This window comes from Hypanus sabinus, chromosome 6 (genome assembly GCF_030144855.1).
Source record: "Hypanus sabinus isolate sHypSab1 chromosome 6, sHypSab1.hap1, whole genome shotgun sequence".
In the NCBI taxonomy this organism is placed as follows: Eukaryota; Metazoa; Chordata; class Chondrichthyes; order Myliobatiformes; family Dasyatidae; genus Hypanus; species Hypanus sabinus.
The window spans coordinates 175,056,716-175,081,002 of record NC_082711.1 but is presented as its reverse complement, the minus strand read 5'-3'; the positions used below and the strand labels follow the sequence as shown (position 1 = coordinate 175,081,002).

The following is a 24,287-nucleotide window of genomic DNA, read 5'->3' as shown; positions in this document are numbered from 1 at the left end:
CACCTGATCCTTTTCATTAATAATCTTCATTCATTTAACTCCTCACTTTCTTACCCCTTATTAATAAACTTCAGGCATGCTTTGCTGTTTCCAATTGAAAAGGTATTTTCATGCTCCTGCCACTTCATTCCCCGTTATCTTTCCATGTCCCACGAGTGCATGGTTACCCAGAAGCAAACAACTCGTTTGGAAGGAAAAGTATTCACTCTAGTACCCAAGTTTCAAGATTCAAGAGATCTACTGCGCTCTCTTCTTCCTATAATAAGCCTATTTCCCCAACTGCTCAATGTCCATAGATATTCACAATGTGCTTCACAATTTGTTGAGATTTCTGTTGAAAACATTTAGCTGTATTAACTTTCCTTTTATATGAAAACCTGGGTAATGTCCATGGCTGTGCTGCTACAGAATATTTTTCCAACTGTCCCACTAATTTATCTTGTACATCTCATTAACCTTCACTGCAAACAAGAGCTCAGATGCATTTATTTTTTTCTGGCTACAGTACCCAAACATTGCATTAATTAATTTAGACTAATTTGGCAGTGAACCGAGATATCACTTCCAGCCATAACATTCGTAACTCCCAATTAACATCTTCCTTTGCCACATAAGAGAAGTTACTTGGTTGGTCCCAGATCCCTGCTAATTATTAGTTCTTTTTAAACAGACACCAGGTGCAGTCCAAGGACAGCAGAGATAAGCTGGTAAGAATCAACACTTCACATACCCCACATGTTGACAATAACCGTAATAACAGAGCAAAAGCAGGGGACAGAAGGACTCAAGGCACACAGCTTGCTTTAAAGAATTCATTGTAGGCATACATCGGATGTTGCATGATTATTTAAATGACTTGCCCCAGATTTCTAGGAATATTTACCATTGGTATACTTGATTAATGCCGTGCCTGTTGGGTTTCTCATTGCATCCACTAATAAAACATCCATTAAAAAATATTCAGGAGAAGTGAATGAGTTCAGCTTGAAAGTTGAACCCTCTTAGGGAATAATTCACACAGCCCGCCAATATTGTTATCAATTAAAACATTAAACATTAAAAAACTATGCTGGAAAGAGAAGTAATTACTGGCTCAGGTCAGTGACATTTAATTGAGATAGATAAGAGCCATAAAATCAGATGTTTTAAATTCTAAAGGGGAAAAGAATGCCTGTAATAGGGTGGAGACCAAGCTAAATGTTACAATTTCTAGTGATGTCACCCACTCAGAGGGTGGTGGAAGTTTGTTGTTCACAGATGATCTGCCTGGAGATGTAAATAGAAAAGGAATGAAAATGTAGAGCAGACTTGAAAGGCGGAATAGCCTAACTCTGTTCTCATGTCTTATGGCCTTAAAAGACAGGATCTGCAAGATTAAAAGAAACACCGCACATGTTGGAAATCCAAAATAAAAACAGAAAATGCATGCAATATTCAAGATCAGGTGGCATCTGTGAGAAGAAAAAAATAGGGTTAAAGTTAATCACTGTTCATCAGTGCCAGAGAGATCTGATACCAACCAGAAAGGCTGGTTATCTGAAATTGTTGATTTCAACATCGAGTGCTGAGGGCTACAAGTTGAGAGATGGAATGCAGCTCAGCAAGTTTACACTGGGCTGCACTGGAACAGTGAATAGGCCAAAAAAGTGAGAACTAACTACAAACTCAGGGTCACCTTTGCATGTTGTAGACACATGCTCTGTAAAACCTTTACTCAATCTGTTTAGTTCCACTAGTGCGGTGAGCACTGAATACAGCATGCTGAGCTGGAAGAAGTACATATGGAAGGAACATTTGAGGCCCTTTTATGGGAAAGGAAATCTACATTCAGCACAAAAACACAAGAAAACACAAGGATGTCACTTGTTCCATTTTTTCAATCTTCTGGGCCAGTTAGACATAAACCCCATGATTCGGTTCAGATTAAATCGGGGTATTGCTGGGCAGTGTGACTCGAAGGGCAGGAGGGGCCTATTCCGTGGTGTATCTCAATAAATAAATAAACTAACAGACAAGATCATGATAAATAACTATTGTGAATATGAGCTTTAAAGTCCTTGAAAGTGACTCTACAGGTTGTTGTATCAGTCCAGCGTTGAGGCGAGTGAAATTATCCACACTGATTTAGGACCCTGATATTTGAAGGGTAATAACTGTTCCTGAATCTGGTGGTGTGGGACCCAAGGCTCTGTATCTCCATCCTCTTTTACAAAGTCTCCTTGGGAAAAATACACGTTGAAGGTGAAAGAAATTAGAGAATGATCTATTAAATGTGAAGACTAATGGGGTGGAAGTTGACGTCAACACAGTATTAACAACCTGCTTAACTGTTAGAGAGCCAGGTGCCACTACTTTGAAGAGTTGTGAAGTTTCAAGTTTCCTGGTTAGAGTCTATTAATTATCATCTTCATCAAATGATCCTATCATTAGAATTTTACTAATTTGAGGACATTCCAAAATCTCTAACATTAATGACTTCAAAACTTGAGTGGGAAGTATTTTGGGGCATCTATTATTGTTCTTTTTCATGCCTTGTGGCACATCAGATAGCATTTTTTTTGCCATTTCTATAGCAATTGACTTTTTTTTACAAGGCTGAGTTGCTAGTTCAAACCAGCACAGATGGAAAGTGTGCAGGGCGCCAGCCAGATTCAAACTCGGGACCATTCGCCTTGAAGTCCAGTGCTGATGCCACTACACAACTGGCCGGTAATTTGGGATATCTACATATCACGAAAATCAACAAAGGAGTGCAAGTGTCACTTCCTCCTCTATCCAACTGAAAATCTTCTCCACCATTTCAAATGAGCTCAACAGGCAAATCTCAATATAAAGAGCACTCTCGCATACCTTAAGCACACAAAGAAAAGATGTTTTCAGCCTTTGGTATTGCAGAATTTATCAAACCACTCCGACATTACCACTGAATTCTCCATTATCAATATGCTGTGGTCACCATTGACCAGAAACAGAACTGGAGTAGCCAAATACAAAATCTGGCTACAAGAGCAAGTCAGAAGCTAGGAATCCTACAGCAATTAACTTATATAAAGCCTGTACACAATCTAAAGGGCTCAAGTCAGGAATGTGATGGAATACCCTTCACTTGTCCTGGTAAATGCAGCTTCAGCACTCAAGTAACTCGACACCGTACAGGGCACAGCAGTCCACTTGACAGGCAGATCATCCACTCACTCCATTGTCACAGTAGTAGCTGACTGTACTATCTACAGGATGCATTGAGACAACTCGCCAAGATTTCTCAGACAGCACCTTCCAATCCCATACAGCTAGATGGACAAGGGCAGCAAAATCATAGGAACACCACTGCCTGGAGGTTGTTCTCCAAGCACACATCATTCTGCCTTGGAAATATACTGCCGCCCCTTCACCATCACTGGATGCAACTCTCTCCATTGTAGTACTGTCAGTATACCAACATCAAGGACAACAGAGTTCAAGGCAGCTCACCACCACCTTCGCAAAGAAAAGTAGGGATGGGCAATTAAATGTTCATATCCCTTGAATGAATAGGAAAAACACTCTTGGCTCCATATCTGAACACTTGTCAATACTAGTTTTCCGGTAAATATTGACCCAGCCATGTATGAGCAAAAAATATAGATAAAAGGGTTAAGGAGTGATGAGCGGAATAAAATTTTTTTTAATCAGAAAACCAGAAAAATAATCTGTAGATGCTGGAAATCCAAGCAACACATACAAAATGCTAGAGCAACTCAGCAGTTCGGGCAGCATCAATGGAAAAGCGTATAGTCAACATTTCAGGTCAAGACCCTTCATCAAGACCAAAGAAAAAAGATGAGGAGTCAGAGTTAGAAAGTGGGGGAAGGAAGGAAGAAACACAAGGTTATAGGTGAAACAGGGAAGTGGGGACAGGGGGTTTCTGATAGGAGAGGACAGAAGGCCATGGAAGAAAGAAAAGGGGGAGGAGCACCAAGAGGAGGTGATAGACAGGTAAGGAAATAAAGTGAGAGGGAAAAGAGAATGGGGAATGGTGAAGGGGATGGGGCACTACCCGAAGTCTGAGAACTCAATGTTAACTTTTATAACAATTGAAAGGTCCAACAGCAAGGAATAGCCTGTTATTTAGCTGATTTAAGCACCAGGCCAGAACAAAAAGGTCAGGGTTTTGGGACTGGAGACAGGGGACAGGCCAACTTTCAGCTCATTGCTCAGTGAGGTTTACTCATCTCTGTGCTGAACCAAGGCTGTGGTCTGCAAAGAACGGGCTCTTGAAGTGGCTGCAGTGATTATTGCCTTTGTGGCTGTGGACTCACTTTCGTGAACTTCAGTTTTGAAAGTTATTTGCTTATTTTTATTGCTTTAATGGGTTCTATTTGGCTTTCTTTGTTTTGTGGTTGCCTGTAAGGAGATTAATCTCATGGTTGTATATTGAATACATACTTTGATAATAATTGTACTTTGAACTTTGAATCTGAAAAACAGGATTAGTTAGTATTGTCTACCAAAAGTAACAAGGGAAAAATAATTCAATCATAACTAATGCCATGTTATAACAACCATGTTATATTCTCCACCTCAGTAGATGTGGGCAAGGAAAAATAAATTTAGAAATGTCTTACCTTCCCATAACCACCTTTGCCTAGCACCCGCAATAGCTCAAAGCATTCCGGTCGGATTTTTTCTGGACCTCTATTCACATTGTTTTCCGAGATTTCAAATTTTTCACAGTGTTCCATATCTCTGAAAAGCAAATGAAAATATACTTCAAAGTCCACTGAAGAAGCTAGTATAATCACATCCTTTAAAATAATTTAAAGAAATCAAGCATATGCAAAACATTGGAAAAAATAAGGAGAAAGAGATACAGTGGAATGCAAAAGTTTGGGCACCCCGGTCAAAATTTCAGTTACTGTGAATAGTCAAGTGAGTAAAAGATGAACTAATCTCCAACAATCAAAGTTAAAAATGAAAAGTTCTTTCCAACATTTTAAGCAAGATTAGTGTATTATTTTTGTTTTGTACAATTTTAGAGTGGGAAAAAAAGGAAAGGAGCACCATGCAAAAGTTTGGACACCCCAAGAGATTTGAGCTCTCAGGTAACTTTTACCAAGGTCTCAGACCTTAATTAGCTTGTTAGGGCTATGGCTTGTTCACAGTCATCGTTAGGAAAGGCCAGGGGGTGCAAATTTCAAAGCTTTATAAATACCCTGACTCCTCAAACCTTGCCCCAACAATCAGCAGCCATGGGCTCCTCTAAGCAACTGCCTAGGACTCTGAAAATTAAAATGATTGATGACCACAAAGCAGGAGAAGGCTATAAGGAAATAGCAAAGCGTTTTCAGGTAGCCGTTTCCTCAGTTCATAATGTAATTAAGAAATGGCAGTTAACTGGAACGGTGGAGGTCAAGTGGAGGTCTGGAAGACCAAGAAAACTTTCCAAGAGAACTGCTCATAGGATTGCTAGAAAGGCAAATCAAAACCCCCGTATGATTGCAAAAGACCTTCAGGAAGATTTATCAGACTCTGGAGTGGTGGTCCACTCTTCAACTCTGCAGCGACACCTGCACAAATATGACCTTAATGGAAGAGTCATCAGAAGAAAATCATTCCTGTGTCTTCAACACAAAATTCAGCATCAGAAGTTTGCAAAGGAACATCTAAACAAGCCTGATGCAATTTGGAAACAAGTCCTATGGACTGATGAAGTTAAAATACAACTTTTTGGCAGCAATGAGCAAAGGTATGTTTGGAGAAAAAATTATGCAGAATTTCATGAAGAGAACACCTTGCCAACTGTTAAGCACGGGAGTGGATCAATCATGCTTTGGACTTGTGTTACAGCCAGTGGCACGGGAACATTTCACTGGTAGAGGAAAGAAAGAATTCAATTAAATATCAGCAAATTTTGGAAGCAAACTTCACACCATCTGTAAAAAAAAAGCTGAAGATGAAAAGAGGATGGTTTCTATAACAGGATAATGATCCTAAATACACCTCAAAATCTACAATGGGCTACCTCAAGAGGTGCAAGCTGAAGGTTTGGCCATGGCCCTCACAGTCCCCTGACCTAAACATCATCGAACATCTGTGGACTGACCTTAAAAGAGCAGTGCATGCAAGACAGCCCAAGAATCTCACAGAATTAGAAGCCTTTTGCAAGGAAGGATGGGCAAAAGTCCCCCAAACAAGAATTGAAAGACTCTTAGCTGGCTACAGAAAACGTTTACAAGCTGTGATACTTGCCAAAGGGGGCGTTACTAAGTATTGATCATACAGGGTGCGCAAACTTTTGCTTTGGACCATTTTCCTTTTTTTGTTATTTTGAAACTATAAAAGATATAAATTAAAATGTAATCTTGCTTAAAATATTAAAGAAATTTGGCATCTTTACCTTTGGAAATCAGGTCATCTTTTACTCGCTTAGCTATTCACAATAACAGAAATTTTGACCGGGGTGCCCAAACTTTTGCATGCCACTGTAATTTCAATGTATAAGGACATGGGTGTTTACCTATCATTTAAAAAGCGACCATTCGTGCAATTTCCTGTTCCTTTAACTATCACCTTTGCATAGTTACTGAAGCCACATTATATTCTCTACACCTCAACCAAATCACTCAAGAGTGTTAAGCAGGCTGATCCAGCATTTGGAGAGGTGCCCCAGTTTTGCCCAGTGGTTCTATACTTAAAATTAATGTACACCTATGTTTATCAGCAGTTAACAAAACAAGCAAAAATTCTCACTTTCCTCCACACAATGCTCCCAACAAATCCCCAGCCCTGCAATATCCTGGTTGCCCCAGTCGGGACCAATTATTTTTTGCATGTGTAGTGCAAGAAACAATCACAGGTTTTCGAGAAGGAGAGAAGCAGAAAACATCAGGACTCTTCCAGGACAGCATGGTCTAAAGCGCCAGTGATCGTGATTCCATTCACACTGCCGTCTCTAAGGATTTTGTATGTTCTCCTCATGACCATGTGGGTTTCCTCCAGGTGCTCCTGTTCCCTCCCACCTTCCAAAAACACATAGGTTCAGGTTAGTAAGTTGTGGACAGGCTATGTTGGCACGAGAAGCACGATGACACTTGTGGGCTGTCGCCAGCACATTCTCAGGACTGTGTTGGTCGTTGATGCAAATAATGCATTTCACAGTAAGTTTCAATGTACATGTAACAAATAAAGCTAATCTTTAATATTAGATGTTGTTTATGCTAAGGATTGGCATGGTTAACACAAAATTGAATTGTTCAATAGATTTAATTTTTATTGCAACATATATAAAAATGCTAAATATCAACTCACAGTTCAAAGGGAACTCCATGCTCCATGCAGTCACTGTACTGCACCTGAAAAGCAAGAAATCATTAGTATAACCAGAACACAATTAAGACCTCTATCGTATTAAACGGCTTCTTCAATTTACCAACCTTACAAATATTATAAATCAAATTAGGCACTAAATATCCAGGCTGTTCAAATACCTAAAAGCAAATATACACCATCTTTCAACAGTAGCTTGGTTTTCAGGCTCCCCACAACTACTCACAAACATGGTGCAAACTCAGCAGGTCAGGCAGCATCTATGGAATGAAATGAACAGTTGATGCTTTGGGCCAAAACCTTGCATCAGGACACAAATCTGCTAAAAAGGTCACTTTCAATTTGTACCCTCTATTGATGCAAATTAGTACTAACGGCAACCATACTCAGTTATATAGTATTGTAACAAAATGAGGTACTGTTGTTTTGATACTATTTTCCCTCATATTAGCCAATTTCAGTGGTGACATCAGTGGTGGGTAAATTAATGGAAAATATTCTTAGAGATGGTATATATAATTATCTGGATAGACAGGGTCTGATTAGGAATAGTCAGCATGGATTTGTGCGTGGAAGGTCATGTTTGACAAATCTTACTGAATTTTTTTAAGAGGTTATGAGGAAAGTTGACGAGGGTAAAGCAGCGGATGTTGTTTATATGGACTTCAGTAAGGCCTTTGACAAGGTTCCGCACAGAAGGTTAGTTAGGAAGGTTCAATCGTTAGGTATTAATATTGAAGTAGTAAAATGGATTCAACAGTGGCTAGATGGGAGATGCCAGAGAGTAGTGGTGGATAACTGTTTGTCAGGTTGGAGGCCGGTGACTAGTGGTATGCCTCAGGGATCTGTATTGGGTCCAATATTGTTTGTCATATACATTAATGATCTGGATGATGGGGTGGTAAATTGGATTAGTAAGTATGCAGATGATACTAAGATAGGTGGCGTTGTGGATAATGAAGTAGGTTTTCAAAGCTTGCAGAGAAATTTAGGCCAGTTCGAAGAGTGGGCTGAATGATGGCAGATGGAGTTTAATGCTGCTAAGTGTGAGGTGCTATATTTTGGTAGGAATAATCCAAATAGGACATATATGGTGGTAGGGCATTGAAGAATGCAGTAGAACAGAGTGACCTAAGAATAATGGTGCATAGTTCCCTGAAGGTGGAATCTCATGTGGATAGGGTGGTGAAGAAAGCTTTAGGTATGCTGGCCTTTATAAATAAGAGCATTGAGTACAGGAGTTGGGATGTAATGTTAAAATTGTACAAGTCATTGTTAAGGCCGAGTTTGGAGTATTGTGTATAGTTCTGGTCACCAAATAATAGGAAAGATATCAACAAAATAGAGAGAGTACAGAGGAGATTTACTAGAATGTTACCTGAGTTTCAGCACCTAAGTTACAGGGAAAGGTTGAACAAGTTAGGTCTTTATTCTTTGGAACGTAGAAGGTTGAGGGGGACTTGATAGAGGTATTTAAAATAATGAAGGGGATAGATAGAGTTGACGTGGATAGGCTTTTTCCATTGAGAGTAGGGGAGATTCAAACAAGAGAACGTGATTTGAGAGGTGGGGGCAAAAGTTTAAGGGTAACACGAGGGGGAATTTCTTTACTCAGAGAGTGGTAGCTGTGTGGAATGAGCTTCCAGTAGAAGTGGTTGAGGCACTTAAAATTTTGTCATTTAAAGTAAAATTGGATAGGTATATGGACAGGAAAGGAATGGAGAGTTATGGGCTGAGTGCGGGCCAGTTGGACTAGGTGAGCGTAAGCATCGGCATGGACTAGAAGTGCCAAGATGGCCTGTTTCCATGCTGTAATTGTTATATGGTTAATTTCAATAAAAAGCTCACAAATCTTGTTCATTTATCTCAATATGTTCCAACACCCATATGCAGGTTTTACTTAAAACTCCCAATTCCTTAATGTTGAAAACACTGCTCAAATCCCACAATTGACCATGGCATTCCACATTCCAAATTTCCTTTTCTTTGACAAAAAGCCATTGCTTTAAAATTGTCTTCATTCACCTTCAGATGGATTTAACCAATGTCTCTTTTCTATTTTTGACTTCAGACTACCCTGCAGGTACAGCGTCACTGAGGTTATTTCACAGCAATGCAGTAATGAACTACTTTGGTTTCTGTTTTGATCCTGTGACCACGTACATTCTTCTTCATGAGATAAAACAGTGGTTCAGAATTGATGGGCCAGAATGACCATCTGAAACATTCACGGACCATTCAGTTAAATCATCAAGGCTGAACATCCCGAGAATCTGTGCACTTTAATCTGGAATTGAAACTGCCAGGAATTAAAATGGGCAGGCTCTCAAGAAGTTTAGGACAAGCTAATCTCTCAGATATTTTTAATTTCAAAATTTTATGAGTAAGTTGTACCCCAAAATCTGTCTGGAACAATTTAATTCCAAAAGACATTGCAAAATCTACATTAAAAATGCATATTTGTTGGTCTTACGGCAATTGCCATTATTTCTATTGCAAAAGGACATAATTGACGATCATTCCTAGTTTGCTAGTAGGTAGCCACCCAAGGTCTCTAGTCATTAATGGGCCTTTGTGCTAGTTAGTCCTATTGTTTATCTTTGTACGATGCAGTTGGATTCATCTAAATGTGGTTATCATTTATAACTTCCATTTTAAATAATTTCTCTCGAAGTTTTGGAGTAGCACTTTTAATTTTTGACTTGTTCAAGTCAACCTGCAATATAAATGGAAACTTACAACTATGATACACTGCTCTATTATGCTTTGCTTGTGTATTATTTAAGAACCTCCAAAAAGCAAACATAAAATTAAGCACTCTCAGTTGTGTAAATTGTGTACTAAGTTGGATTTACCTTACTATAATGTCCAATGTTTGACATTAGTCTTAAGACATGTTAGCTCTGCTTATTGGTTCTGTTACTGTTCTTGCTGAACATTAATTCCAAGGTTAGTTAACTCTACTTATTTGTATTGTTATTGCTCTCAAGTCAAAAGAGCCAAAGATGGGTCGACAAAGATACAATTTGTTTTTGACCCGGAATTCATAGACTTTTACCATTGTTACAGCAATTGGATTCCGTCCTTTTGCTTGACACAGCCAGTGACCTTTACCGTAGGAAATGACAGAAGTGAAGGGCGTTTTCTTTTTCCTTTCAATCAAAAGGCAAGAACATGCCAAACATCTAACGTTTTCCAGTGACGTGTCTCCTCCCTTCATTACAACAGTTTTATTCATCCACCACATCCTCCATGATGACAAACCTTTCATCTTTGAATTTTGCCAGAATTGAGTTCCAGCTGCCTTGCCCATTCATCAGTGAATGAAATTGGGTTAGTGCAGCCCACTACAATGTACTCATCCCACTACTCACTGTCTTTATACAGACTGGAAGAGTCTTACCTTATTTCTGCTTGACAGAGCCTTCTGGGCTAGCTAGTGTCACCCATGATTTTTACGGCAGTTTCTCATCATGTACTCAAGGGTCTACCACCATTACCTGTCTTTAACTCTCTACTATCTCTCATGAGTGTCAAGGCTTTCTGCAACTCAATGTCAATTTTGAAGCTTATAATCAGTTTATTATATCGACTTCTTACCAGAAACTCCATGATGTAAGCTGTAATACTATATTCGTTCCTGACAACCCTCTACCTCTTCAGAACAAAAATAATGAGGCAATGCATCCTACATGGTTCATAATTAAGCTTCAAATTTCACAACCTTTGTATTCTAAAAGCTACATGCAACCAGGTGCATGCAACACCCTACTGAAAGCCTCTAACTCTATACATATTTTTCCAATGCCATTCCAAATCTGTACGTTAAGGAAACGTTTTCATTCACAGTGGCAAAACATTCTGACAGCTTGTTCCCTGTGTCTGGGAGTCTTCTCCCCACCCCTCAAATACTTCCATTTTTACATCTTCATACACTTTCTAAGTTCTAAAACAATCTATGCCATTGGCTAAAAGGCCTTAGTTAAGACAGTCTGGAAACAGTAACATTTAGGTGTATAATCAATTATTTCCACTAACTCTATTTTGATGACTACAAAAAGGAAAAGTAGATTAAAATTCTCCAAACAAACCTCTGATGACATTTAAGTGTAGAGCAAAAGATAATGTAATGACATTTATCAAATTTGGCTTTAAGTAACAAAATCTTAACATACAAGCACTTTAAGATAGTTTTGCAACTTGAGATCAGCAAAATTCATTCATTTAGCATCTAAATAAATTAAAGTCCATTTATATTTTACGCATGATTCAACATACTTTTTACTTGGATGAAGAAACTCATTCCTCAATTCTACAGTTTTCCCTAAAAAATGGAAACACGGCTCAGAGATGGAGAAATCTACAGCAGTTTCTTGTCTCTCTGTTATTCCTTTACCAGGAATAAATTCTGTCTGATGAGAATTAATTTGTCAAAACACACTATTTTCTTAGTTTCCATAACAGTATTTTACCTTAGCAGTTGATGTGGAAATTCAATTTACTAATAAACTAACAATGCTTCTCAGTTTAGAAAATTAAACGTATTACTAGGTAGGCCGTGTTCTGTCTCTAATCTCCCTTTTCATTTCATCTTGTTACAGCACTAATTTAAATAATTCTGTCTCTCAAATGTAAAATTTATACGGCTATAAACCCGAATTAACAAAGCCTTAACTAGATAAACTCTTCATTAACAGTTATCATTTTACTTGCATTTGCTGCACGGAGTATTTTAAAAATAAAACTCCACTGGTACCAGCTCACTTTATTTCCCCCCATCCTCACCATACATAAATAAATGCATTTTAGAAACAAAAAATTAAATTGTTAATTAAAGCTGGCCCTAAGCCATCTCATCTTCCAAGTCTAACAGGTCAATTTTCCATAGTCCCCTTTAAGTCAGAAAGTTGTTATGATCTCAATCTCTACTTCTCTGACAGCTTGACCACAATTCCTCCAAATTAAACCTGAATCAGACTTCCAACATCCACCAGAATCTGCTATCAACCTCAGTTGGTTGAGACTTGTGGAATAAAATAAGAGATTCAGCAGATGCTGGAAATCATACCAACATATAGTCAGAAGCTACAGAGATTTGGACAACAAAGAGGTGGTCACAGAAGACAGAGATGTAACTACGGAATTGCTTCAAGTTGGTGGACTGGGCCACGTTCAAGGACTCATCAGAATCTGAATGAATCCACAGATGTTACAGACTTTACAAGAAACAGTGCCCCCCCCCCCCCCCCGCAAAATTATTGTCTTCCCCAACCAGAAGCCCTGGATAAACCATGAGATCCACAATGTGCTCAGGGCCAGATCAGAGGCATTCAATTCTGGCGACAAACATAGATACAAGAGATTAGGTATGATGTCCAGAAAGCCACATCATGGGCAAGGTGGCAATTCCAGACTGAACTTTAATCAATGAAGGATGCTCAACAGCTGTGCCAGGGCTTGAAAGTTATCAGCTCCTACAAACTGAAATCCAGTGGCATAGGTGACAACAGGGCTTCGCTTCCACATAACCTCAATGCCTTCTATGCTTACTTCACCACCACAATACGGAAGAACCATCACAAACAGAGACCCTGAGGACTCTGTGATTTCTGTCTGAAGCATCCCTCAGGAGAGTGAACCCATGGAAAGAATCTGGGTCAGGTGCAGCACCTGGTTGAGTACTAAAGACGTGCTGACCAACTGGCTGGAGTATTCACTGAGATATTTAACCTCTCACTTCAGCAGTCTGGGGTACCCACCTGCTTCAAGTAGGCTTCAATCATACCAGTGCCTAAGAAGAACATGTTAACCTGTCTCAATGACTATTGCGTAGTAACACTTATATCCACAGTGATAAAGCATTTTGAGAAGTTGGTGATGAAACATTAACTCCTGCCTGAGAAGTGACTTGGATTCATTCCAATTTGCCTACTTGCAAAACAGGTCCACAGCAGATGCCATCACACTGGCTCTTCACTCAATCCTGAAAATCTGGACAGCAAAGATGCATACATCAGGATGCTCTTTATCGACTACAGCTCAGCTTTCAATACTATCATACTCTGAATACTAACCAATAAGCTTCAAAACCTTGGCCTCAATACTTCCTTGTACAATTGAATCCTCAATTTCCTCACTTGCAGACAGCTGTCAGCTCAGTCTGGCGTCATCTCCACAATCTCCATCAACACAAGTGCACCACAAGGCTGTGAGCTTAGCCCTCTACTCTGCTCACTTTACACTTATGACTGTTTGGCTAAGCATAGCCCCAATGCCACATTTAAGTTTGCTGATGACGCCACTTGTCATTGACCAAATCAAAGGTGGCGACTAATCAGTATATAGGAGGGAGATTGAAAATCTGGCTGAGAGGTACCACGACGACCTCTTACTCAAAGTCAGCAGACCAAGGAGCTGATTATTGACACCAGGAGGATGCTGCCTGACCTCTTTGCATGTTACTCTTGATATATCACACCTGTTGAATATCTTGTGTTTACCATATATCATGGCAAGTTTTACTTGGTTTGAACCTGCTTGTATCCTGCAATGGAGAAAGGGTGGAGCACCAAACGGCTGAAGATCTAAAGCTACCCATCACTCCAATTCTGCAGTTAATTTCTATTAAATCAAATGGAAGTCTTTTTGTTAATAGTAGAGATGTTACCACACACAATGCAGCTTACTGCAGCGTCCATCGCAATACTCATTTATATTTCAAACCAGGTGACAAGTTTCAAGTCTTCCTCCGGTGAACTGATCATATTTCACCTTCTTAATGCGAGATGCAAAGCTTCGGTTACAGCATGTACTTCACTGGGTTTCAAACTTACACAGGATATCCCAAGGAATGTGGGTCCTCATTAGTGAATTCACAGTAACATCAAGTTTATCCATTGATAGATGCACTCCCCCCAATAAAGATTTCCATGTTCTTGTTTCGAAAATGGTAAGATGCATTTTTTCTCTTTGAGGATTAGCTTTAAAAATGTTTACTTCACATAAATTCTTTGGGCGGCTCCTTTCTGTATTGCAGCACTTGAAAACAGCATACCAAATGAAAACATCACCAAGCCACATTCTATCAGTGTTAATACAGTAAATAGATTCAGAAAGACAGAAATGGCGAAAGGAGGCAACAGTAATTGCCTATCCCTAATTCACCTGGAGAAGACAGTGACATGCTTCAATGATTCTATAATCATAAACCAATAGGTTGTATGATTTGAATGGAATTAGCAGTGTTTCTATCACTTGCTGTCCTTACTACCCACAAGGCCACTAATCAGCGATGTGATATGTGAGGAAGCGAAGCACCTATCATTTAGCATTTGCAACCCGGACAATGTAGACATAGTGCTTGGCAAGGGATGAGTAAATATTTAACACAGGTGTGGAGATGCCAAACATATTCATGCTTGATTATATGCAGTATAATCACACATTTGATTGGCATCTCAACATCTGTCTTAAGTGCTCACTCTTTCCTTCCCAAGCAGCATAGCTACATTGCAATATTAACGAATAGGTGCTTCAGTTCCTTCGCAATGGGCTGAGTGTACATCTCCACTATCAACAGAAAGGCTTCTTTTGATTTATTAGAAGGGAACAGCAGAATTTAAAGGGATGGATAATTCTTATGAACAGTTCAACCATCTGTATTAATGGAGCTACACTTTAGCTCAGAGAAAGCCATATCACATCACTGATGTGCCTTGAAGATGGTGGAAAGGGTCTTGCAAATCACTGACTTTTTTTTGAGGGGATAGGTATATCAAAAACTTCACAGCAAACAGCCATTGGCTACAGGGAAAGAAAAATAATGAAGAATTCATTCAAAGAAAAGGCTCATCACAGAACAGACAAGGTAGCTTCCTTTGATTCATCCTTCTCTGAAATCTACCCTCACCCATCATCACTCTCCTTGATAATCAATTTAATATTTTCATAATACTTACGGCCTAAACTTTTGCTCCTCCAAGCCTAGAATTTTCAAACATTCCTTTAATAGGAGAGTTGTCTGTAACTCTTCCTTCTTCCCAATGCTCCCAGTTTTTTAACCTGTGCATTTGCTCTCCAAAGCATCTAATTTTAAATCCCAGATTCTTCTGCCAAGTGTGAACTCGCTATTTTCGGTCAAACTTTAGATTACACCTCCATCCCCAAATCCAACACATGCCAAAATGTAACATCTACAGCAAGTTCTAAAATTTTCTCAACAGCGCTGCCTACACCCAAAAGCATAAGGACAGCAGATGATTAAGGACACATTTGTTTCCGAATCAGACCCTCTATTCTGACACAGAAATAAATTCCCCCTTCCTCCAAAGGCAAGTGACCTATCCTCCCAATAAAAAAAGCCAAAAGCAAGGGACAACACGAGAAGGTAAAACATACAAAATAACACAACTCCTGATGAACTGGGAGTGAAGCAAAGATCAAAAAGAGGCAAAGCAAAGCAAGAGGTACAAAAGAGATTCAAGGAAAACTCACACAAGATAAAGTAAATCAAATAAAACCCTTGTGGCTAGAAGCAGTGGCAATGAAAACCACTTGGAAACAAGCAGAACACTGAATAAATGACGGACCAGAATTGAGGTAAAATAAAAGCAAACTGGTCATTAATAAAATAATTAAATAAAAGATGCAACATAGCAAAATTATATGGACATAACTAGTGTTAATGAAATAAGCAATAGCGCAGTGTAACAAATCCCTAGGATCAACTGGTTGCCATCCCATGATTTTTATGGAAGGAAGCTAGAAAGTTGCTGGTGCCTTACAGCAATCTTCAAACATTCTCCTGATTAGACACCCAATCCTTTCACTTTGAAAATGAATGTCACTCTGCCTTTTAAGAAAGATCAGAAAGGGAAAAAGGAAGTTAATTTTGGACCAGTTAAGCTAGCTTCAGTTGTCAGGATATTACTGACTCAGTAATTAAGGACGGAGTGACTGTATACAGTACCTTGAAATTTTAGTTATCAAAGACAACAAAGTAAATCTTTTCAGGAACTGAATAAAAGGAGGGGGATGTCTATGGATGTTAGCTGTCTGGAACTTCTAAACCACTCAATTAATTGCTTCTTATTACCCTAATATCTAAAATTGGTGGTTAAGAAACTAGATGCAAATTATTCACCCACTAGGAATTCAGCTAAGCAACAGTAGGAGTAGTATCAGGGGCTACAGATAAGAGGTTGAAATAAATAGGCGTCACACAAAGATCTGAGTTGGGCCACAATGAACCAATGTGGCTGAAACAATACCTTGCTGTTTATTCTTAGCCAAATATCTTAAAGCCATTTACAGAAGTATCAGCAAAACTTGATGTCAAGATTCCAAGATGGAAACCTTCAGGTCTACTGACCCACCACTCTAATGCCATTTTTTTTTAAACTTAGAGATATATCTCTGTAACAGGCCCCTCTGGTCCAACAAGCCTGCACCAACCAATTAACCTACTTAGCCATACATCTTTGGAATGTGGGAAGAAACCTACGCAATCACAGGGAGAACGTACAAACTCCTTAAAGCTAGATCATTGCCACTGTTACACTAACCACTTCACTACCATGCTGCTCCATTCAATTTTCTCCATTGCTAGTTTGCTTACTGCAGCTGAAGAGCAAAAGTGAAGTTTTAAAGAAAAGTCCTTTACAGGGGAATATCCACAGCAAAGGACCTTGCCAGACAAAGGTAAAATGGTTAAAATTAAGTATAATCAATAGGCCAGAAATTGAGTGCAGAGAGTTTGAAGAGGAGAGATAACAAAAGGTGAGCATTTTAAAATTGCACAACTGTTTAATCAAACTTGACTGGTGAATGAACACAATGCTAGACATGGTAGGGTACAGCCAAAGTTTTGGAAGTCCAAGTTTAGAGAATAATTAAGTATAGAGGAAGAAGGAATGTATGAGTACTTCAATGTCAACAAATTTGAAGTTGAGAAAACAGGTGGACTTGGCATTTAGTGACCCACTCTGCTTGGAACAAAATCTAATGCCTCAGTTACAATCAGTCTGATCCAGTTTCAGACACCTGTCCAGGGAAAGGCACTTTGCAGCAAGCACTGAACATAATATGTAACAGACAACAAAGAAAATGGCCTTGACTGGCCTAATATTTAGAAAGATCTGTCTATCCCGTTTTGCACAACAAATAGAGTTCATCTTGAAAGAGCAAGTAGGGAGGGGTGGTCAAAATTTGTCACGAATAGGTAGATTTGTCACTGTGGGAAGTGGACGTGACAGTATGCTTTAGCATCACCATTCTGAAAGAGAAATAGGAAGGGCCCAAAAACAGATTACAGAGGTGGAAAGTCTAGGGATTCCCTGGCTCTCAGTACATGGCATAGCTGAGTTGCCAGTGCAGGATTTTATTTTCAACCATATTTAAGGTTTCTAGCAGCTCAGAGGTCTTGAAAGATACCACAAATACATCAGATGCAACTTATTCACATACAAGTTTACAAACAGCATAAAGAATGGCCACACTGAAGCAATATTGATGGAAATAATCAATTACAAAAATATTAACAAGATCTATATTTAGCAAAACAAAGGTTTCAATGGAGGCAATCGTGAGAAGTTTGATTAAGAAAAATATTCACTAAAGCAGAGATTCCCACTCTGGGGTCCATGGACCCCCCCCCCCCAGTTAATGGTAGGGGTCCACAACATAAAAGGTCGGTAACCCCCTGCTCTAAATGAAGAGATGATATTGGAGATCCACAAAAATGTCAGCAACAGACACCAAAGTTAATGGAAACCTGAACTTCACATCTTAAAGTTCAACTTTATAACACATTATGACTTCACAAGTCCCTTGCTAGACTACTGGAATACCCAACATGTCAAGCAGCAACTGCAGAAACAGAAAGAAAGTTAATCTTTCTGGTCAAAGATGTTTCATCAGAATTGGGAAAGAGAAAACAAGGTAGTTTGTTTTGTGGAGTCAAGGTTGCCATGGTGATAGGGTGCTGCAGAAAGCACTCAGTTGCCACTTCTCATGTAGTTTGAGTAGTACTACACATCCCACCTAATGATACATTTGCCTTTGATGTACATTGTAGATTTAACAGAATAATTAAGATTAAAAAGGCTAAATTACAGAGAGAGCCATCACAAAAATTGTAATCCCAGGGCACCATCACTGTACTCTAAAAGCAATTTCTGTGTACATGGAGAGGGTATTTCCAATAGTGGGGGAGTCTGGAATCAGAAGGCACAGCCTCAGAATAGATGTCTCTTTACAACAGATAAGAAAAAACGGATGCCAAGTCACTGAGCATATTTAAAACACATATTGGACAGATTATTGACGAGGAGTCAGAGGTCATGGGGAGAAGACAGGACAATGGGATTGAGGAGGATGATAAATCATCCATGATTAAATGGCATAAGACTTGATGGACTGAATGGCCTAATTCTGCTGTGATGGATCTAAATTCATAGTTAGCCACACAAGTGGGACTAACTATGCTTAAACAAAAGAGGTCATGCAAATGTTGGAAATTTTGAACAACACACTCAAGCTGCTGGAGAAACTCAACAAGTTAGACAGAATCTATGAGCACCTTCACTCTGCTCATTGCTAAAGGCAGGATCTCCCAGTGGGCACTCATTTCAATTTGACTTCCCATTCCAATCCATGGCTTCCTCCACATAGCCATGATGAGGTCACTCTCAGGTTGAGGGAGCAACAATTCAGTGTTTGGGTAGCCTCTGACTTGACAGCATGATCAACAATTTCTCCAACTTTGAGTAATCTCTACCCCCCCCCTTTCCATTCCTTGCTTGAAGCAGATCTGGATGGGCCAATTGGTCTAATTCTGGCTCCTATGGTCTTCTCTCACCCTTCTCTTCTCATCTGCCCAAAAGCTCCCACTGGCGCCTTCCCTCCATCTCCAATGGCCCACTGTCCTCTCCAATCAGCCCTCTACCTTTTCCATCTCAGCTATTTGCTTCAAATCCCTCCCCCCCCCCCCCCCGACCCTGCTCTCACAATGTCTGGGTAACAATCCTAAAACTCAACCATACTACACTGTGGAAGTAACTTCACTACACACACTGCAGGGGCTTGAAAAGGACAGCTCTCCACCAATTCCTCATGGGCAATTAGGAATGGGTAATTGCTGCCTTCTTCGCAGTAAAGGCCATGCATGAATGAATCTAAAATCTTTCTTCACTTCGTCGGACTACAGCTTTTGCAAAGCATCTTGGGAGCGTAATTGCTCCCCATGTGAATAAATGACACTAGGAATTAGGATGCTGTTTTTGATTCCAGGCTTTTACTCCTCTGGGGAAAGGTCACCTTCAGCATCACCAACAAACATCTTCAGAAAAACATACACTACTCAATGCATTTTATCTCAGCAGCAATCCAGATTGTTCACAATGGCACATGAAGGATGTAATTCTTGAAAATTCTAAATAGAGGTCTTGCAGCTAGACCAGGAAGTCAAATGAATTTCTTGAACATCAGTCTCTTCAGCAGCTTTCTCTGTTACTCTCCCAATCAACATTTACTGGCCCTTTTGATGCAATTACATGCAAGTTTGACCAGGTTTCTGTTATAAGCATTCAAATCCAGGCATAGAACAAAATTTCATCAATGTCAATCCTTGCACAAATAATATCAAGAACAAAGCAGGGTTGAGAAGTTAGCACAAATCAACATCTTCAAATAAACAAAGATGTGCTTAGTAAATAGAGCAAAATTCCAAACAAATTCTAAAATACCTATTCTTGGTTACAATATTTATACCAAGGCAGCAAATATTCACCCTTCATAAGAATATTTGCAATTTGGGTGGGCAGAGTTAAGATAAATATCATGATATAACAAAATAATTAAATTCTAATGCTTTACCCTTTAAGAATCTATTTGGCACATCAAGTTACGATTTGAAATTGAAATCTTCACAATGTAATAACAGTAACTTATTTATAGAGTGTTTTTCATACAATGTTGTACAAAGTGCTCTAAAATGGGGTAAAGTGCAAACAAGAAAATAAAAAATAAAAATAGACATGAAAATAAAAGACAAAAAAGATGCTAGTTAAAAGCAAGATTAAATAAGTAGGTTTTGAGTTGACAAGTGTCAATTGAGTCTGATATATCCCTGATATTGAATTCCACACTTTAAGAGTGTAGTTCAAAAAGGCTGACCTGCCATTATCTTTTGAGGGAAATTGTTTAACTTTAAGAGACTAGTGGCAGACGACCTCAAGCAGCATTATTAAAACGACTGTGTGATGTACTCCAGTCCCAGATTATTAAGAGTTTTAAAATCAATTCTAAAAGACACGGGTGACAATAGTGGTTTCCTTTTATACAGAGAACTTTCATGTTGCAAAAGGCAAGTCTCACCCAGCATTCAAAAACACCAGCAAGCTGTTATAAAAACAGGCTATTCTAGAGCACCACTAAGGATTCAATAAACCAAACAGCCTCCTTCCACTCTTTGACCATCATGATTTTGCAACAACCATACAAGCCATCTCAGTCGTACTCTCCTACGCTCAAACCCACTCCACAGACCAAACATAAAATCTAGTTAACTTTCTGCAATACGGAGAGTGCACCAAACTGCTTCGGGCACCTTCTTTTACATTCCACGTCAGCTGCAAAATCATCTCTTCATTTTGAACAGGGTATTTATTGCCCTTATCCCAGTCAAAGTGATGCTCCAAATCAGTAAGGATCAGACCTAATCATATCCTCCCAAGATAAATTACTGATTGCATTAAAAACTACAGGCAAATCATAAACACAAGAATTTCTACAGAAGCTGGAAATCCTGTGCGTGAACAGGTTCAGAAACAGCTATTACCCCTCAACCATCAGGCTCCTGAACCAGTGGGGATAACTTCACTCAACTTTACTTGCCCCATTACTGAAATGTTCCCACAACCCTATGGGCTCACTTCAGCTCATGTTGTCCATACTTATTTGTTATTACTTCTTTCTTTTTGTATTTGCAGAGTTTGTCGTCTTAGGCACACTTGTTGAACACACAAGTTGTTGTGGTCTTTCACTGATTCCATTATGCTTATTATTCTATTATCTTTTATTGACTGTGCCCGCAAGAAAGCGAATCTCAGAGTTGGTTACAGTGACAAATATTCACTTTAATAGAAAATTTTTCTTGGAACACGATCCTGGAGGAGCTCAGCAAGTCATAGGACAGTACAACAAAAGAAGAGGCCTTTCATGTCAAAATGATTTCACCTGCCTACGCTCGTTGACCCGCACCGGGACCCCAACCAACCATGTATCTATCCAAACTTCGCTTAAACGTTGAAATCAACCTCCCATGCACCACTTGTGCTGACAGCTTGTCCCAACTGTCACAACCCTCTGGTAAGTTTCCCTTAATTTTCTCCTTAAACTTTTCACCCTTAACCCATAACTACTGGTTGTAGTGCCACCAACCTCAGGAGAAAAAGCCTTCTTGTATTTATCTTATCTAAATCCCTCACAATTTTGCATACCTCTATCAAATCACCTCACAATCTTCTACGTTCGAAGGAATACAGTCCTAACCTGTTCAATCTTTCCTGATAGCTCAGGTCCTCCTGTCCCAGCAAAGTATCTCGGCCCGAAAAGCTGACTAAAAGTTGTTTAGTGCTCTCTACGGATGCTGCCCCATTGCTGAGTTCCTGCAGCATTTTGTCTGTGCTACTACAGGCATTTTATAAAATAAACATGCCAAGACTGTAAGCAGATTTGCTTATTGATGCAAAGTTTGTCTCCGCACAGTTTTCTCGCAAAGACCAATGACTGCGTCTCTGCCAAGGCTGCATTACAATGAACCACCAAGAGATGTGCAAGAACAGTCAAGGGCATCCTCTCTTGGAAGCACTTGGCACCCACTCAGTACTTTAAAATAGCACAACTAAGGTTCACTTTTAAAGCATCTTGGAGTTCAGTCTTCCTTTGCACTGGACGCAAACATCAAATAAAACTTAAAATGAGGGTGGGGGAGAATTGTCACCTGAATTGGTTAATTATTTCATCATCTTGGTATACACGATTAGAAGAGGCGGTGATCAAGAGGACATTTTCCAGGGTGGGGGGTGAAATAAGAAGGGGCATAATTTTAAGGCGACTGGATGTGGGGGATATGGGGGACGGATATAAAAAGTTTATTTTTAAGCACAGATAGTAGAACGCCCTGCCATGGGGTGGTGTCAGAAGCACAAATTAGGGGCATTTCAGAGATCCATAGATAGGCAGGAGTATGGTAGAAAAATGGAGAACTATGTCGGAGGAAAGGGTTAGATTAGTACGTTAAAAGTTCGACACACGACATCGTGAGCCAATAGGCCCGTGCTGTGCCGCAGTGTTCCGTGTTCTGTCCTGTAGTCAGTCAGGCATAGCAAATCGGGCTCAGAAAATAAAATATGATGTGAAGGCACTACTCAGGATGAACATTAGTGAGCCACCAGGACTTCCATTACAACTCATTCATTTCCATCACATACAACACATGGATAAATAAAAGAGTGCACTTAGTAGGCAACAGTTTCCAAGTGAAATGGTCCGTTACTAAATTTAAATTCGAATTTAAATACCCACGGTGGATCAATGGCTGATATCGGCCCCTACTGGCACTTTAAAAAACACTGATTTTCTTGGTATGACCTGGACAGGTGCTGTCAGCAAAACCACATGGCAAAGCCGGGAACTTCATACGATGCGCATCAAATTAAAATGCGCGAATGCACACAGAAATGTAAGGTGCGATCCCAATAAATGGTTTAAAGTCTCCGCAGTTCGGAGAAAGGCCGGGAGGTTCGACCCATAGCGCGGCTGCAGACTTCACTGCTCGCTTTTATTCGTCCTGCCGTCCCACAACAGACCCCACGTTAAAAGCTGAATTTCTTTGCATGACACCAAAAACACGCGCATTATCAGGGCAGTCACTTGCTCGGAGGCTCTTTAATCATTGACCGAGATCCCCGCCTGCACCTGTCCCCCACCCCCCCCCCCCCCACCCACCTCCTCTTCCGAAACCAGGCCGAGCTGCCACGAACACACGGCCCTTGAGTTCGGCCGCACCGAGCAGCGGAAGGCGATGGTAATCGATTTAACCGAGCCCCGCAGCAACCTCACGGGCAGGCGCTCATGGCCGGCGCCGCTAACTGCTGCCAAGGGAGAGTGGGCCGGGCCCGGCCCTTGGGCCTGTTCACACAGGCCTGCCGCTCGACTGCCCCCGGGGCGGTGAAGCCCCGCTCCCTCCCTCCCTCCCTTCACCTGCCCTTCCCCCCTCCACCTCCACCGGCCTCCCGCCCGCATCTTTACCCCTTCCAACTCCTCGTCTGAGACGCCTTCCTCCTGCTGGTACTCGGGGTCCAGGTCGATGTCGAACACTCCCGCCATGTCGCTCTCCGGCTGCCGGCTCCGCTCCTCATGGGTTCCACTCGCCAACCATCACCATCACAGCCACCGCACATGCGTAGCAGCAGCGTCGCTTCCCTCCATGTCCTCCGCCCCGTCCCGCCGTGCGTCGGTGCGCTCACGCAGGTTCGCGTCACCACGCCAACTGGTTGCGTGATTTCACGCCCCAAGCCCCAAGCCCGTGCAAGAACCAGCGCAAGTCCACAGGGGGCGCCTGCGAGCACGCAACCGTCCAAGGGCAAAGGCGTAAAATGTTGCAGATGCCGCAAACTTGAAATCAAATCAGCGACTGCTTTAGGGTCCAAGTCCAGAGATGCTGCCTAACCTGCCGAGTTCCTTCAGCATTTTGTGTGTGTGTTGCTCTGGATTTCCAGCATTTGCACAAGTCAAGTCACTTCTATTGTCATTTCGACCATAACTGCTATGTACAGTACATAGTAAAAATGAGACGACGAATTTTTCAGGACCATGGTGTTACATGGCACAGTACAAAAACTAGACTGAACTATGTTTAAAACAACACAGAAAACAACTACACTAGACTACAGACCTACCCGGGACTGCATAAAGTGCAC

General features: G+C 40.5%; 1 protein-coding gene across 1 annotated transcript in view; it reads right to left on the bottom strand.

Annotated features, from left to right (window-relative positions):
• rps6kb1b (ribosomal protein S6 kinase b, polypeptide 1b) overlaps window positions 1-23,850 on the bottom strand; it is an 88,159-nt gene extending 64,309 nt beyond the window's left edge. Inside the window, 3 exon segments of the mRNA XM_059973651.1 lie at window positions 4,605-4,725; window positions 7,288-7,331; window positions 23,617-23,850. Of these exon segments, the coding sequence (XP_059829634.1) occupies window positions 4,605-4,725; window positions 7,288-7,331; window positions 23,617-23,694 (243 nt within the window). The 5' untranslated portion in view covers window positions 23,695-23,850.
• Between the last annotated feature and the right edge of the window lie 437 nt (window positions 23,851-24,287).